The 15,359-nt window shown below is 41.5% G+C and overlaps 1 protein-coding gene across 1 annotated transcript; it reads left to right on the forward strand.

The window, feature by feature from the left end:
- The first annotated feature begins 516 nt into the window (after positions 1-516).
- Positions 517-14,582, forward strand: LOC119734789 (ATP-binding cassette sub-family A member 3-like). The gene is made up of 21 exons (XM_038208345.1): positions 517-975; positions 2,753-3,196; positions 3,319-3,591; positions 4,168-4,409; positions 4,737-4,977; positions 5,218-5,391; positions 5,832-6,013; positions 6,238-6,378; positions 6,610-6,885; positions 7,116-7,271; positions 7,463-7,673; positions 8,302-8,551; positions 8,972-9,246; positions 9,407-10,693; positions 10,932-11,143; positions 11,291-11,477; positions 11,661-11,773; positions 12,123-12,310; positions 12,674-12,844; positions 13,208-13,389; positions 13,887-14,582. The coding sequence occupies exons 1-21, from the start codon at positions 948-950 to the stop codon at positions 14,087-14,089; spliced, it is 5,436 nt and encodes a 1,811-aa protein (XP_038064273.1). The 5' UTR covers positions 517-947; the 3' UTR covers positions 14,090-14,582.
- The last annotated feature ends 777 nt before the right edge of the window (positions 14,583-15,359 follow it).

Consider the following 15,359-nt stretch of genomic DNA (forward strand, 5'->3'; position numbering starts at 1 on the left):
TGGCCATAGTCCCCCGGGCCCGCAAAATGTATTACAGGTCAATAATCGCGATTTTGTTTTCGCTGAGCGCTTTGCCACTTGCGTACTGTCAACATAAATTAGAAAGAACGCTGAACTGGGAAATGTGTGCGTGTACTGCTACACAAAATGACGTGACTTACTAGAAGTAAATTCATGCGATGTTAAAAAAAAAAATAGTCAGTGCGAATTTGTAAAGTGTTGGTAGACTTTAAGATTTGTAAATTGTGAAAAAGTATAATTTATCCATACGTAAATTTCAAAATTTTCATATCAATCAATTACAACATTTTGTCTTATTCAAGCAAGTTCTAGCACTTTTTAAGTGTGCCTTTTTTGTTTAATCAGAGAAACTCTTTCAATCAAAGGAGTAAGTTGTGTAATTTTGGATCGGAAATCAGCAAATTTTGTTTCTCGGAGCAAGCAATATAAAAGAGTTTCTGCTCAGCTGCCTTGGTAAATTATTGAGACTGTGACAAATGGTGTATATTTTCTAAACAGCTCTATGGTATTTTCCCAAAGCTATGGCTTCCTGCACTAGTTGCTATCTTTTTTGTCACATGACTCGTAAGCCATATATATTAGAACTATTCCTGATGGGACATCTCGCAGCCTCATTCTGGCGCATCAATTCTTATGCTAATAATCTTTCCCTTTGAACTTTGTAATCTCCCACAAATACATCACATGTCGATGACATCAACATGTTTATTCATTTGCATTTTCCCTGCACGTAATGGCTAATCAGACCCTAGTTAGATATTAAAAGTAATTAAACTGCTGATTAAGATTAAGACTTTAAGCTGTGACAAAGGTCACATGGGATGGAACTTGGTCCGTTACATACGCATACCAGCGGTCAACAGACTTTGAGGGGAACAGGCAGTGATGTGATGCTTTCCGACACAGATTCATGAAGACAAGTTTTGATGGCACACGCTTTTTCGTCAGATCTTGGTAAGTGTTGCTGCAATTTAATTGTTTTGATATAATTTTACTTTTACAATTATTTGTGAGAGCCAGTCATAAAAGGGAATTTCCACAGCCAGGTTTTAGAAACTGAATGCGCTTACAAAATAAGGGAACCCTAGAATAGTACATTCCTTTCCCAAAAGTTCATGAAAATTGCTCTGAAAGTACATTGGATATTTAAGTTTGCCTGCTTTCTTCTTTTCTAGAGACAGCTTTGAACCAATTGCCTTTCATTGTCTCGTGTGACATGACCCTAACATTTTGTACCCTAACTTTTTGCGCCTATGACCCTAACTTTTTGTTACCATTTTGTGATGTGTAATGCATAAAAAATACATGTAATTGAAAGCAGGACACTAGCCACAAAATCTGCATGCATGTATGCAAATTATACAAATTCCATTGTAATTATATTCATAATTACTTTCACCAGGTAAAACGTGATTAAAAGCCAGTTGTGGATAAGGAGGCAAAATACATTTGACTCTAACCATTTGTTAAGTAATTAAGGGGGCCGGGCTGAGAGGGGGGGGGGGGGTATCGTGATTTTTTTTTTCTGGGGGGGGGGAAATTAAGTCCACTACAACTGAAAGTTTAGTGACCTTTGCTGTTTCCAATCTCGGTCATATTTCCAGTGGAAAAGGTAAAAAAGACGCAAAAGTTTGTCGGCCTTAATTCCATGTTTGTAAATGGCCAGGAAGTTCAAAGTGTATTGTCAGACAACGACAAGTGTATCACAATGGTTAACAGTGTCCCTAGTCAATAACTCTCATGTTGCAATACCTTTGTCAACTATGAGGAGAAAGGCAAACATATTAAGTCTTTCAGGCCTTTGTGTACTTTGCTACAGTCATACCATCCATGCACACACAAGGTAATTTTCTGAAATTGCTATTGACATGATTGTTATCTTCAGTTGCACTGATAAGTTCCCTTATGAGCTGCACAGAATTATAAAAGGAAATCCATGCGTGTATTTAAATATCCTGATGAATTACGAACTTTGTTTTAAATATGGTTTTGTGATGCCAAGCATCGTATTATATGTCGGAACAAATTTGCAGATTCAGAAAAGAACAGCCAAATATGAGCTTGATTTATGCTGCTTCACTGTCCAGTCTGTCATTAAGTTTTGGTTTGTACCGGAACTAATCTTATGCTAGTCAGTAATGACATGGCCAGATTGCATAATGTTTCTATTCATAGTAATCTAACTGATTGTTTCGATGGCATTAATGCAGTGTCTATCCACATAATGCTCTGTGGTTGTTATGAAACCAAGGATGAGTATAATTTGCAAAGGCAAGCATATCACAGCAGTACATTCCTTATACTACTACACTGTTTGAGCTGATTGAAATTTCATACATTAATTAATTTCAATTTTGTCATGCCTATATGCGACCTAGTGTGTCATTGGATCTATCACTGAATGATTTATTTAATATTCAGATAATTACCGAAATAAGCTCCTCCCTTTTGGACTAATAAGGTAACAATTATCAAAAGTAACCTTTGAAGCGACTCCATATTGTAAACAAAACCAAAGTTGTTTTTATTCTTTTAACTTCTTATGTTTCCTACGGACAGTTGTGGTTCGCAAACCTTTGTGCACAATACAGGATATGACTGCTGCATTCTCAGTGCTGAACAGGTTTAATAAGAGATCTAAAACCTACCTTGTTGTTTGAAAAGCAGCAAATAGAACTTTTAAGGAATACATAGACATTTTTACATGAAAACTTACCATTTGTGTTTTCAGATGCATGTACTTCAGCACAGTTTGCCCTTGATGCGTATTTGCATAAATTGAATATCAAGAACCTAGGACTAAAATCCAAGATGGGTAGAACTTGGAACCAGTTCCTGCTCCTCTTCTGGAAGAACTGGACCCTCCAGTCACGCAAAGTCATCCTCACTATCTTCGAGATCCTTATTCCTTTGGTCTTTGCTGCCCTGCTGCTCATCATACGCTCGTACGTGGAGTTCGAACAGTACGAGTCGCCGATAGTCTACGGTTCCCACAGTGTCAACCAGCTCCCACCGACACTTCTGCCACCAAATGTGACCAACTCCACCCTTCCGCCGTACTATTGGAAGATTGCCTATGCGCCAAAGGGCAAAGCTGCTGATGAGATCATGAGGAGGGTGGTGGAAAGGCTGAAAACCAATTTCACCGTGGTTCAACCTGTGCAATTGGAGAGTGGTAAGTTACAAGGCATGATACTGTTCTGAGCCTTTAATTTTAAAAAAGATGAATTGAAAGTGTCATTATTTTCAATGGGCAATTGTCAATAAAGTCCAAATATCGAACTCTCTATTTCACAGCAATGGGTTTCAACTCTGAGGAAGATCTTCTCGCAGTCTTGAAGCTCACCCCCACTGAGAACATCCTCGGTGGCATCATCTTCCAGAGTGGTTTCCAAGACAACGGGAAGGGCATCCCGGCCAACTTGACCTACAAGATCCGACTGAGTAACTCCATGCGGAATGTGGAGAAGCAGAGTAGTTTCATGACCCAGTGGCAGACCCAGTCGCTCTTCCCGTTCTACCAGCTGCCAGGACCAAGGAACAAAGATGATACGTATGGCGGAGTACCAGGCAAGTCTTGTAGGATCTAGTAGATCTATGCATCCTGAAAGTTTTACCCAGGGTTTAATTAACAGTCTCTTAGTTTCAATCCAGTCATCACAAGTCGTCTAACATTAATTAAAGAAACAGGCTATTTGAAGGAATTGTGACAAAGGCGTGACCTTTTTAGTGATTAACTTTTGATTTTACTTAATTGTGATGGACTTGACCTCAACATTTTTCTATATTTAGTTCGGTTTACATTGCAAACAAATGTCGGTGTGTCACAAATTTGTGTCATAAGTGGCAGTTTTCTCTGCTTTAAATTAACCAAGTTAAACACATTTGTAATGATTCTTTGACATCAAGTTGCTTTCGCATGAAATATGAACCAATTTTTAGTTGACCATGTACCCTGTGAACAGTTAAGTCAAAGGGAGGCTGTTCTTGCAAGCTTCACTCCCTTGAATAATTTCTTACCAAACAACTTCGCATCCAGACCCAAAATAGTCTTTGCAGTTTTGCAAAGTTATCGACCTATCCAGAACGGTAAGTCTAAATGAATTTACATTTGAGCTTACCTTATAAGTCTTGCGTCTTCAACAGGTTACTACCGTGAGGGATTCCTGGCTTTGCAGTACGCTGTAGACATGGCCATCCTCCAAGCCCAAGGTGCTACCGTCAACCACGCGACCCTGATGCAACGCTACCCCTACCCACCGTACATAGATGACACTTATGTGGCTGTCCTACAGACCACTCTGCCAGACCTGATCATGGTCAGTCTGGTTCTGGTGGCTCTCGGTATCGCCAAGAATGTGGCTTACGAAAAGGAGAAACGATTGAAGGTAATGGCAAGGAGGACAGGGAAGGAAGGGAAAAAAAAGCTGCCAGGGTTGAATCTTGAAAACCTTCAACTGTTTATGTGTTGTTAAAAAGTACAGAAGGGTAATAAGGCTAGCCATCCATGGCCGCAATGAGTATTTTACTAGGGTGAAGAGAGACAACTAGGGGTAAAGTGGCTTGCCCAAGGACACAACATATGACCAACAGCAGGATTCAAACCCCAGACATTCTGATCATAAGTTGCAAACCCTGACCACTATGCAAGTCCATCCCCTTCTCTAATGTCACTAAATGGTCTTCCTTACTGTTTTTGTTTTGTTTCAAAACAGGAAGCCATGAAGATGATGGGTCTGGCCAACTGGATCCACTGGTCGGCCTGGTTCATCAAGTACTTCATCTACCTCCTCATCACCATCTCTCTCATGACGCTCATGTTCTGCATCAAGGTCGGTGACCTCCGTGCCGCGGTGGTGACCCACAGTGACCCCTCTGTCATCTTCGTATTCCTGATGCTGTATGCTACAGTCAGCATCATGTACAGCTTTGCATGCAGTGCACTGTTCTCAAAAGGTAAAACTCAATGAACCAAATAAATGGTATCTTGTTTAGTTATTCAAAAAACCCTGCCACCAATACTTCTAGGTTGGCCCAACTCTGTAACGCAAATCTGAAATTGGTGACGGAGACATCAAATATGTCACAGTTCATTTGAATGCTGTTGTCACGTTGGAACATTGACCAATGAAAGAAGTGCATTTGGCTCATGAATATGTATGAGTTGTTAAAGTCTAGTTTCCTGTCTCCCTTTAGCTAACTCAGCCGCGGTCGCAGCCGGTGTGTCGTGGTTCATTACCTACATGCCGTACTACTTCATCATGTTGTTCTATCAGCGGATGACCCTGCCTGGCAAGCTGGCATGTTGCCTGCTGTCTAACACTGCCATGGGGCTGGGAACACAACTCATTGCTATCTTTGAAGGCACAGGTATGTGAGTGCTTGGGACTCTATTTGTGGTTCCTTCATGTGGATAGTTAGCTATTCTTAAGTTTATGCACTGGATTTTTTTTATGACTCTGAATGTTATGATGGGAGAATTTCAAAGAGTTTCCGACCATACAGATGTTTCACAAATTATTCATTCAATATCAATTCTTTCATGCAAACTAACAGTCAAAACCACATTGACAGCATTTTCACAATTCACACCCATTTTGAAACTGAAGATCCCAAATACAATTGATGCACTTTTTTTTTAGAATAAAGTCATACTTGCTCTCTTTAAAACTTTGTAAAAGCTAAAGCAAAGAGAACTTTTTCATGTTCATTTAAAATTTCACTTTGAATAATGCATTCAAAGCTTACCTCTGGTTGGTGGAATGAAGGTTTCCGGCATTTAATTTAATTTCTTATTTTTTTAATTTCAGGAGAGGGCGTACAGTGGAGCAACATCAACAGACCAGTATCGGTGGATGATGACTTCACATTGCTACACATCATGCTGATGATGGTAGGGGATATCATAATCTATGGTGTCTTCACGTGGTACGTGGAGGCTGTGTTTCCTGGAGAGTACGGCGTACCACAGGGATGGAACTTCTTTTTAAAGGTGATTAGGGAAAATTTTTGGCTGTCCGTAATCCTTCATTCTTTGACTTTTTAAAGAAATATTATGTCAGGAAAAAGTGCATTTGAATACCAGGTTTCGCCCTTTACTAATTTAATAAACACGGAATACTCATGCATTGATATCCGAGGAAATATTTGAGGAAAATTTCACAACTTCCCAAAGTTTGCTTCCATCTTAATATTTTTGTCTTTTTTCTTCTGTAGCCATCCTATTGGTGTGGGACACCCGTCATCACAGAAGTACTCGCGGGCGACAGTTTTGCAATGAAGGTTCGGTCGGGAAGTTTTTTCGAGGAGGAACCAACTGACATGGAGGCTGGGGTCCAGATCAGGGGCCTGACTAAGGTACGGCAGAAAAGGTCCCTCTTTTTCATCATAGCACCCTCAGGTGTCCCCAATTTGCCAGATGTCCCATTTTTTTTTAATGGCAGTCAAACTATGAAAAAGTGTCATACTGTATTATATATCTCAGTACATGCTGTGAACTCAACACCTCACCTTTTACTGTTACCATGACAACCACCAACGTGACTCCTTATGATACATCTTGCAATAATTGTTGATGTTTTTCCGCAGATCTTTCCCAAGAACAAAGCGGCCGTCAACGGCATCTCCCTGAACATGTACCGAGGCCAGATCACCGTCTTACTAGGCCACAACGGTGCTGGCAAGACCACCACCATGTCCATGCTGACCGGCTTCATCCCGCCAACCAGCGGCACGGCTTTTATGAACGGATGCAGTATCCGTGGCAACCTAGAAGGGGTCAGGTCTAGCCTCGGACTCTGCCCACAGCATGACGTACTGTTTGGAGATCTGACTGTAGAGGAACACCTTTACTTCTTTGGCAAAGTAAGTTGGCTTTGCATATCATGCATATTTATGAGCTGATATTCTTGTATTATTGGTCAAAATTTCAGGGTACTAGTATACAAATGTCTGGTCCTAATAGCCTTCTCTATCAGACTGTTAACACACAATTGTTGTTCATGTATATTTCAAATCGTAATTATTTTCTTAACATTTAGAGAAAAATTGGAAAATTCCAATTATTTCTTGTTTGCACTATCATTGAATTTTAGCTGAAAGGTCTTACATCTTCTGCGGTTAAGAAGGAGTCAGATCACTACATTGAAGCGACGGGCCTTCAAGACAAGAGAAAACAGCTGGCCAAGTCCCTGTCAGGAGGAATGAAACGCAAACTGTCCGTGGCCATTGCCCTCATCGCTGACTCTAAGGTGAGATTTCTTGATCGGCTGAGATACCGTTTGAAAAAGATGAGATGCTCAGTATTATTTGTGTGAGGATGAAAACAAACATTGACGGAGGTTTTTAATTCAGTGTCTTCCACAGAGGTGGATGGTGACAAAAGTAACACTGTTTGTTTTGGAAACGTTTATAATTGGCATTCTTTTTCAAAAACCAACAGGTGGTGATGCTGGACGAGCCTACGTCCGGCATGGATCCAGACGCCCGCCGGTCAACCTGGGACCTCCTTGAGACCCACAAGACTGACCGTACCATCCTACTGACCACTCACCACATGGACGAAGCTGACCTGTTGGGAGACCGCATCGCCATCATGTCTGAAGGGGAACTGCAGTGCTGCGGAACCTCACTCTTCCTCAAGAAGAAATATGGTGAGGACAAAGCTTGATCAAGCGGCTTGCATGACCAACACTTGCTTCTCTCCACCCAGGAGTATAAATGTGTACTGGCATTAGCTGGGGAGTAACCTGCGATGGGCTGGCATCCCATCCAGGGGGAATAGAAATACTCTCAGTCGTTTCATGCCAAGGATACCGGAGATAAATGCCAGCCTGATGCGCTATATTGGCATGTGACAGACTTTTTAAGGCCCATTTGAGACCTGGACCAATTTGTGACACTACTAAGCAGAAACTATTGCTTAACCAAGTCATTAGCTATAAGTAAAAATTAACTGAACATCAGTCATAAGCAATATACATCAAATGATATTTTGGATGAAAACCTGTGCTTGCTGAGAAAATATTGTCTACGCATATTTCTGTGCTTACTTACTCTAGGATTGTTTTTTTGACATTCTCCAGTAATTGTTTTTCCAATCAAATTGCATATTCTCTGATATTAAATCAACGTGGCACAACACCCTCTGCAGTAGAAGTTCACCACTTAAATGCTATTCAACAATCCTTGATCACCAAGTACATTTCGCACAAACTATTTTTTTTCTCTTCATTTTATGCTCCACTTAACGATTGACCCTACCGTCTATTTGTGTCAAAGGTGTTGGCTACCACATGGTCATGGTCAAATCCCCCCTCTGCGATGTCAGGAGGGTCTCAGACCTAATCCACTCCTACATCCCGAGTGCCGCAATGGAGAGCGACGTTGGGGCAGAGTTGTCGTTCATCCTGCCCAACGAGGCTTCGGACAAATTTGAGGGTCTCTTCACAAAACTTGAAGAGAGCAAAGAAGAACTGGGCATCAGTAGTTACGGTGCATCGCTGACAACTATGGAAGAAGTTTTCATCAAGTGAGTAGACATTTCTGTTGTGAATGAATGTATCATGGGGATGTTTGCTGTATGATTTATCCCAGACACCAACCCTAACTCTCTTTGGATTTTTGTGAGCAATTTTCCTGAATCCTCTTAAATCCACCACTGTGAAAGAAACCCTTGGTACCTCCTTGTTCAGAGCTGTCAAACCTCTAATGTAATAGTACCTATGCTCTCAGTAGTACCTATATTGCCTTCCTCAACCCTGCAAAGTTCAAAACCTTGTGGTACATTTATAAAGGTCTGGGAGGGTTAGAGCTATTCCCTACGATAGGAGTTACAATGGATTGTTGCATCATGGTCAACCGTGTGCATAGTGCATTCTGCAAGGAATTTTACTAAAGGTGTCATTCATGCAGTGCTTTACAAGTGTATTATGGAACTATTAACTTTCAGAGTTGGTGAAAATTCCGACAGCACCTTGAGAGACAAACTTCACCACACATCGGTGGCAAACCATAACCACCACCATGAAACCAACGGTCCGCTGCCCTCCAAAGAACACAATGGTGTGGTCCAGAATGGCCACTCCAACGGAGTCGCGCCCTCGAGCCCTGGCTTAACAAAACGCTCCCACTACGGATCCATGGACAGCTTGCATCAGGGCTCTCTGCTCGGCGAATCTACACTCATTGACATGCCGGGAGACATTAGCAATGGCAGTATTTTAGGTATGTGTCTAAGGCTTGATCCTATTTACTTGGCTTTAGCTAGCAAGAGGCAGCTGATGCCACTTCCCATAGACAAAAGTGTTACTGCCACTTCGTAATTTAGACTCATTGCTATTGTCTTTAATGTAATTTGTTTCCTTTGTTTTGTAATGTTGTGTAGGTGACAAGTTTACCAGTACAAGCAAGCTATCATTGACCACACGTCGCAACAAGGGCCCACGGCTGTACGCTCAGCAGTTTTGGGCCATGCTGATCAAGCACATCTTGCACAGCATGCGTAACTTCATCTTAGCCACAGTGCAACTTGCTGTTCCCTTATTGACCACCAGTGTGGCCGTTGTTCTGATTCTCGTTGCGCCTCAGCTAGAAGCCTCCCCACCCCTCGTCATCAGTGCCACCCCCTATCAAAACAGCATCGCTCAGTTCTCTAAAGGGAAAAACCTGTCTCATCCTGTTACCGAGAGTTTGAGCAGTATGTACAGCCAGCATTTTCAAGGCACGGCAACCCAAGTGGTAGACATCGACTCGCTCACATCCATCCCTCACGACATGCGGGACTATCTAATCTCAGAGGGCGAGAGTTCCATCAGTGCGTTCAACTCCCGGAATCTGGTCTCGGCGACTTTTGAATATTATGACAACAAGCCTGTCGTCATCGGAAACATCACTTTAGGGAATATCTCCCTCCTTGTTGGCACAGCTTTCTACAACAACCAACCCTATCACACATCCCCGCTCTCTCTAAATGCCATCGATAATGCTTACCTGATGCACTACCTCACCAAAGACCACCGCGTTACGGTAATCAATGAACCCTTGCCTCCAACACTCCAGGAGCAATTCTCCGAGCAGTCAGACACCTTTGGCATGGGGAGTATGATTGCCTTTGTCATGATGTTTGGCATGGCGTTCCTAGCTTCTTCTTTTGGCGTCTTCCTGATGATGGAATCCTCAACCAAAGCTAAGCATCTCCAAATCGTCAGCGGAGTGCATTCCACCACCTTCTGGCTCTCCAAGCTCATCTGGGATATCATCAACTACATGATCCCTTGCATCCTGATTGGAATCCTTATGTTAGCCTGCAGAGTAGAATCCTATGCCTTAGAAGGCCGAGTCTGGGACCTGTACCTCCTCTTATTCCTCCACGGTTGGGCAATCATCCCCTTGAGTTACCTCCTATCCTTCCTCTTCAAGGAGCCAGCCTCGGGCTATGTTCGCATCCTCATCATCAACATCGCCTTGTCCATGGTCATGTACTTCACATACGAAGTCCTCTCCATCCCTGATCTGGGATTGGAAGACATCGCTGAGATCTTGGACTGGGTCTTCATGCTGATGCCGCTGTACAGTCTTGGCGCTGCAATGGAGACATACTACCTCCATTTTAATCACATCAAGATCTGCTTGTCGTTCCCGCCATTCAGCTTACAGTATTGTGATGCACAGGGTAAGAAAATCACCCTCATTTTTAATGCTTTGGTCTCAATCATGGATATTTTCAGAAATCTTGAGAGATCGATGCTCCATCAGTCGACAACTAACTTTAACAGCCGACTATTCAAATTAGATGTGATTTGTTCTGTCTGGGATTTTATTTGCCTGAAAGAGGCCTTTCTCAATTTCAATGTAAATTACCTGCGTATATTTGCCTGCACTCAATCAACTTTTACATTTTTCATTGATAGGCATTTCTTACGAGCCTGACTACCTGACTTGGGAAGGGGAGGGCATCGGTCGCTACTTGGTCTACCTTGCCGTAGAAGGCTTCGTGTACATGTCCCTAGTATTCCTGGTAGACTCCAGCCTGTTCAAGAAGGTGGCTCCTAAACTCAGGAAGGCCTTCTGCCGACGGAAGGCACTCGTCTACAGTGAGATGAACAAAGTCACTGGTTTGGCGGTGAGAATCCGTATCATTTCAGTAAAAATGAACTTTTATTATGTACGTGAAATGGGATCTGGGACGGTTAAATTTGATTTGCCAAATTTCAGCTAATTGTGCTTTCTCCTTTGCGCTAAATTTATGACTTATACTTTTTTTTTAAAGGCTGATGAAGATGTTGCCACGGAGAAATCCCGCATCACAGACACACCTCTCACAAAGCTCTGCCAGACTGATGCTTTGCTCATCAGTGACCTGAGGAAAGTCTACTCATTGAGGGGAGGCCAGGGCCTGGTGGCAGTCGATGGCATCTCTGTTGGGGTGCCTCTCGGGGAGTGCTTTGGACTGCTGGGTAAGAGAACTTCTTGATCAAATAGAACAGCTGCAAATTTCCATTCCAAAATTGACAAATTGGATGAGCAGTGACTTAATTTGGCATTGGTGTATTCACACATGCTATAACCTCTGGTTTGATTTTGGAGAATCTGAAATCACCGTGATTAAGAAAACAATTCTTTTTACAAATTTCTTTCAGGTATTAACGGAGCAGGGAAGACCACAACATTTAAGATGTTGACTGGAGATGAGTCTGTAACATCAGGCACTGCGTTCCTTGATGGATACAGCATCAAATCAGACATCAAACTAGTAAGTTATTCTGCTCATTTTTAATTAGGTTTTGGGTTTAGACCTTTCAATTTTATATTCTGTCTGCATCCTCCTTCCCCCTCTCCCCTCCTTCCCTGCCCCTTGTACCCTTCACTTTTGGATCCCTAGTTATAAAAACTGTTGGAGATGGCGCACTTTGGTCCCTCCTATCCTATTTCCAGGAACATTCCATTTCAACCTCAGCAAATGGCAGTATGGTATCACTGTGACATCAAATGTGCTTTGTACTTCCACCTGGATTTTTATACTTGGGTCTGACTGGTGTAATATGAATTAAAATGTTCCAGTGGTATCCACTCATCATTGTCCCAAATTTCTTTTTCTTTAGGTCCAACAGAGGATGGGTTACTGCCCTCAATTTGATGCCCTCATCGATCAAATGACGGGCAGGGAAACTCTCACCATGTACGGTCGACTGAGAGGTGTTCCTGAGGCCCACATACCGGCTGAAGTCAATCGACTACTCAAGATACTTACCATCGAGCCCCATGCCGACAAACTGACCAAGACTTACAGGTAAAATGATTAGAGAGTCAATGTCAATATAATTTTTTTATAATGGAAAAGCTGTATCTCCTGTGCTATCTGAGTGATATCCTGTTGCTGTTTCCCAAGTTTGAAGAATGGAAAATTTTAGTATTTGGGCGTGCCAATCCCTGTCAACATGGCACAAACAGGTTTATGGCTCCTGATGACTAACACCCTTGAACGTTTTACTTAGTCTTGTGCCACTAGGAAATTTGTTAGTGCACTTAGGAAACTTAGCAACCCCATAAAATTGACCCCTTGTGAACAAGTTCAAGTTTTCAGTAACTACCTGTTTAGTAACTCATTGTTAATTTGTTTATTTTTTATATTTTTTTGTCTGCTTCTTATTAGTGGAGGAAACAAGCGCAAATTGAGCACAGCCATTGCTCTGATGGGGGACCCACCAATCGTCTTTCTTGACGAGCCAACAACGGGTATGGACCCCGTTGCAAGGAGACTATTATGGGATACGCTGTCGCAGATCCGGGCCAGCGGCAAATGCATCATTCTCACATCACACAGGTAAAGCACACATTGTCTAATTCAACCAATGAAGATCTGTATAATGAAATTGTGCATGCAGAGTGGTGTTCATGTCTGTGTTTAGTCGAGGTCAGTGGTGGCAGAACATTTCTGATAGAAAGTCAGATGTTGGAGGATTTTGCAGGATTTAGATGGTATAAAACTTTTACTGTACATCAGGTTTAATGCCACTTGAAAATTTCAAATACAACAAATGTGTCATTTGGTTTCTGCAGAGTGGTTAAGTTTGCCCAGGGAATTAATGAGGCTATTTAATTGTAAAGTTTAAGTATCTCTACAAGAATTTGATAGAGAGATATGCACCACACACTAAGCAGCAAATGTTATGAAATTCCATTGCAGCATGGAGGAATGCGAAGCTCTATGCACACGCCTAGCCATCATGGTCAACGGTCAGTTCAAATGCCTGGGTAGCGTGCAGCATCTCAAGCACCGCTTTGGCCAGGGGTACACCGTGCTTGCCAAGGCTAGACACGGAGGGGACCTGAGTGGGTTCAAACAGCACATGGAGGAGCAATTTCCAGGTAAGTTTTCAACAAAAATCATTTAGAAGTTGACCCGAGGAATAAAAATATTAAAGCTGAATAGTAATTCTTGCACTACCAAAGGTAGAAGTTTCAAATCAGATACCGGTACTGAAAAAAAAATGGCCCATGAATAGTTACAAACTGCAGCGCATTCCTAAGAATAAAGAAGGCCGCGACTGCCCGTCATGGCCAATTGTGAGTTAGACCCTAAGTGTTATTTCTAACACAATTGTCTAAACAAGGGTACATGTCCACCTCCCAAAAAATCTTATCCTTTTAATTTATTACCGAATGAATGCAACAAAGTTCTACTACTTACTTCCACACATGTACACAAAAAGTTCGGTTGAATCGGGCCGTTGTTTAATATTCTCAGTTATTAAATTACAAACTAAAATCTGCAGTGCAACTGTTTGGTGCTCTGCAAATACAGAATTCATCTGCACTAGGTCTCCCAATAATACTTTTTTAAACTGCAAATTTTAATCCGACAGGCAGCAAACTGAAGGACGAGCATCAAGGCATGGTGCACTACCACATCACTAACACCCAGCTGACGTGGGCCCAGATCTTCGGCACTATGGAGAGGGCCAAGTCACGCTACGACATCGAAGACTACTCTGTCAGTCAGACTACCCTGGAGCAGGTCTTTCTGAACTTTGCCCGCATGCAGAGGGAAGACGTCCGGCAACGGTAGCATGACCGACCCAAAGGAGCTTTGTAGATAATATGCAATATAGATTATTTTACATTCAGCAGGATTTGTTTCTTCTTTAACCCTTTCATATCTATGCAGCATGCTTCATCCTGAATGTTCATACTTCATCAGTGCTTAAAAGTAGTACTGCTGCTAAGACTGTGAATCTGTTTGTTTAATTTTCTAAATGTTTAAACCCATTACTCACAAGTTTTCAAGGTTTAAAGGAATGATGGCCAAAAAAAGACCTTGCAACATAAAATGACTACTAACTACACTACTTGTACAATGTAAAAGATTATTGGTTATTGGAGAAAAAACTACGTACGTGTTTGTCATTGTTTGTAGAAACCAGAAGTTCAATAATCTTATCAAAAGTGATAATCCATGCCCCATTGTTTTCACTGTTTAGTATAAGTTTAAATTTATGACTGCCTTGACTGCTATTGTTATTATGTTTTTCACAATTTCATTTTTCACTTTGCATGCCACAGACACACCACTCCTTTTGTTTTCTTTCATGCATGTATTTGTATTTCAGTTGCAAAAAATACAGTAGAAAACAAGAAAACTCATCTTACATCAGGGTTCGACCTTAACTTGTGTTCACTGGCCAGCCGGGCTACTGAAACAGACTCTTAAGTAGCTCACAAGATTTTCACTAGCCTGCATGTTTTTCTTTTATAGAGTGTCTCATAAACAACAATGTGCATACATGTAAAACATGTATCCTGAGGCACACTTGTCAGTGTTTCTAATAAACAGATCTAATACTTTAACCCTCAGCAGTTAAAAAAATTAGACACAAATTTATACAGGTTTGCTTTCTGAATTTATTGATTTATTTCTTCCTGTTCTTTCATTTTTACTGTAGCCTAATAAAATTTGACTCGCCAGCTGGACTACTTAAGGAATAGTTTGACTAGCCCGCCGCTGTTTTGACTACTAGTGGGCTACCACTAAAATCGAACCCTGTTACATTGTCTGCAAAATGAAATATTGATTATTGACTTAAACAAATTTAATTTAGTCATTCCTCTTTTAAAAAAAGTGTTAAAAAATTATAATCAATGTTTTCTTAGTTTTGCCACATTGTACACTACTGTGATGTATTCAGTATTAAACACTGCAATGATTTGTATACAGGGTACAATAATGTAAAATTCATTAATTTACTTTTAAAAAAATCAACTTTTTGTTGTTAAGATTTGTGTTGAGGAGGCTGTAACCTGAAAGTGGTGCAGGTTTAACATTGCTGAAAATTCTTTAC

The sequence above is a fragment of the Patiria miniata genome, unplaced genomic scaffold (genome assembly GCF_015706575.1).
Source record: "Patiria miniata isolate m_02_andy unplaced genomic scaffold, ASM1570657v1 HiC_scaffold_28, whole genome shotgun sequence".
In the NCBI taxonomy this organism is placed as follows: Eukaryota; Metazoa; Echinodermata; class Asteroidea; order Valvatida; family Asterinidae; genus Patiria; species Patiria miniata.

Bases quoted from the DNA above. Each gene is read 5' to 3' on its own strand.
- LOC119734789 (XM_038208345.1), top strand. From the start codon at position 948: ATGGCACACGCTTTTTCGTCAGATCTTG. The intron at 6,379-6,609 runs GTACGGCAGAAA...GTTTTTCCGCAG, and splicing joins AGATCAGGGGCCTGACTAAG to ATCTTTCCCAAGAACAAAGC. The intron at 11,774-12,122 runs GTAAGTTATTCT...CTTTTTCTTTAG, and splicing joins TCAAATCAGACATCAAACTA to GTCCAACAGAGGATGGGTTA.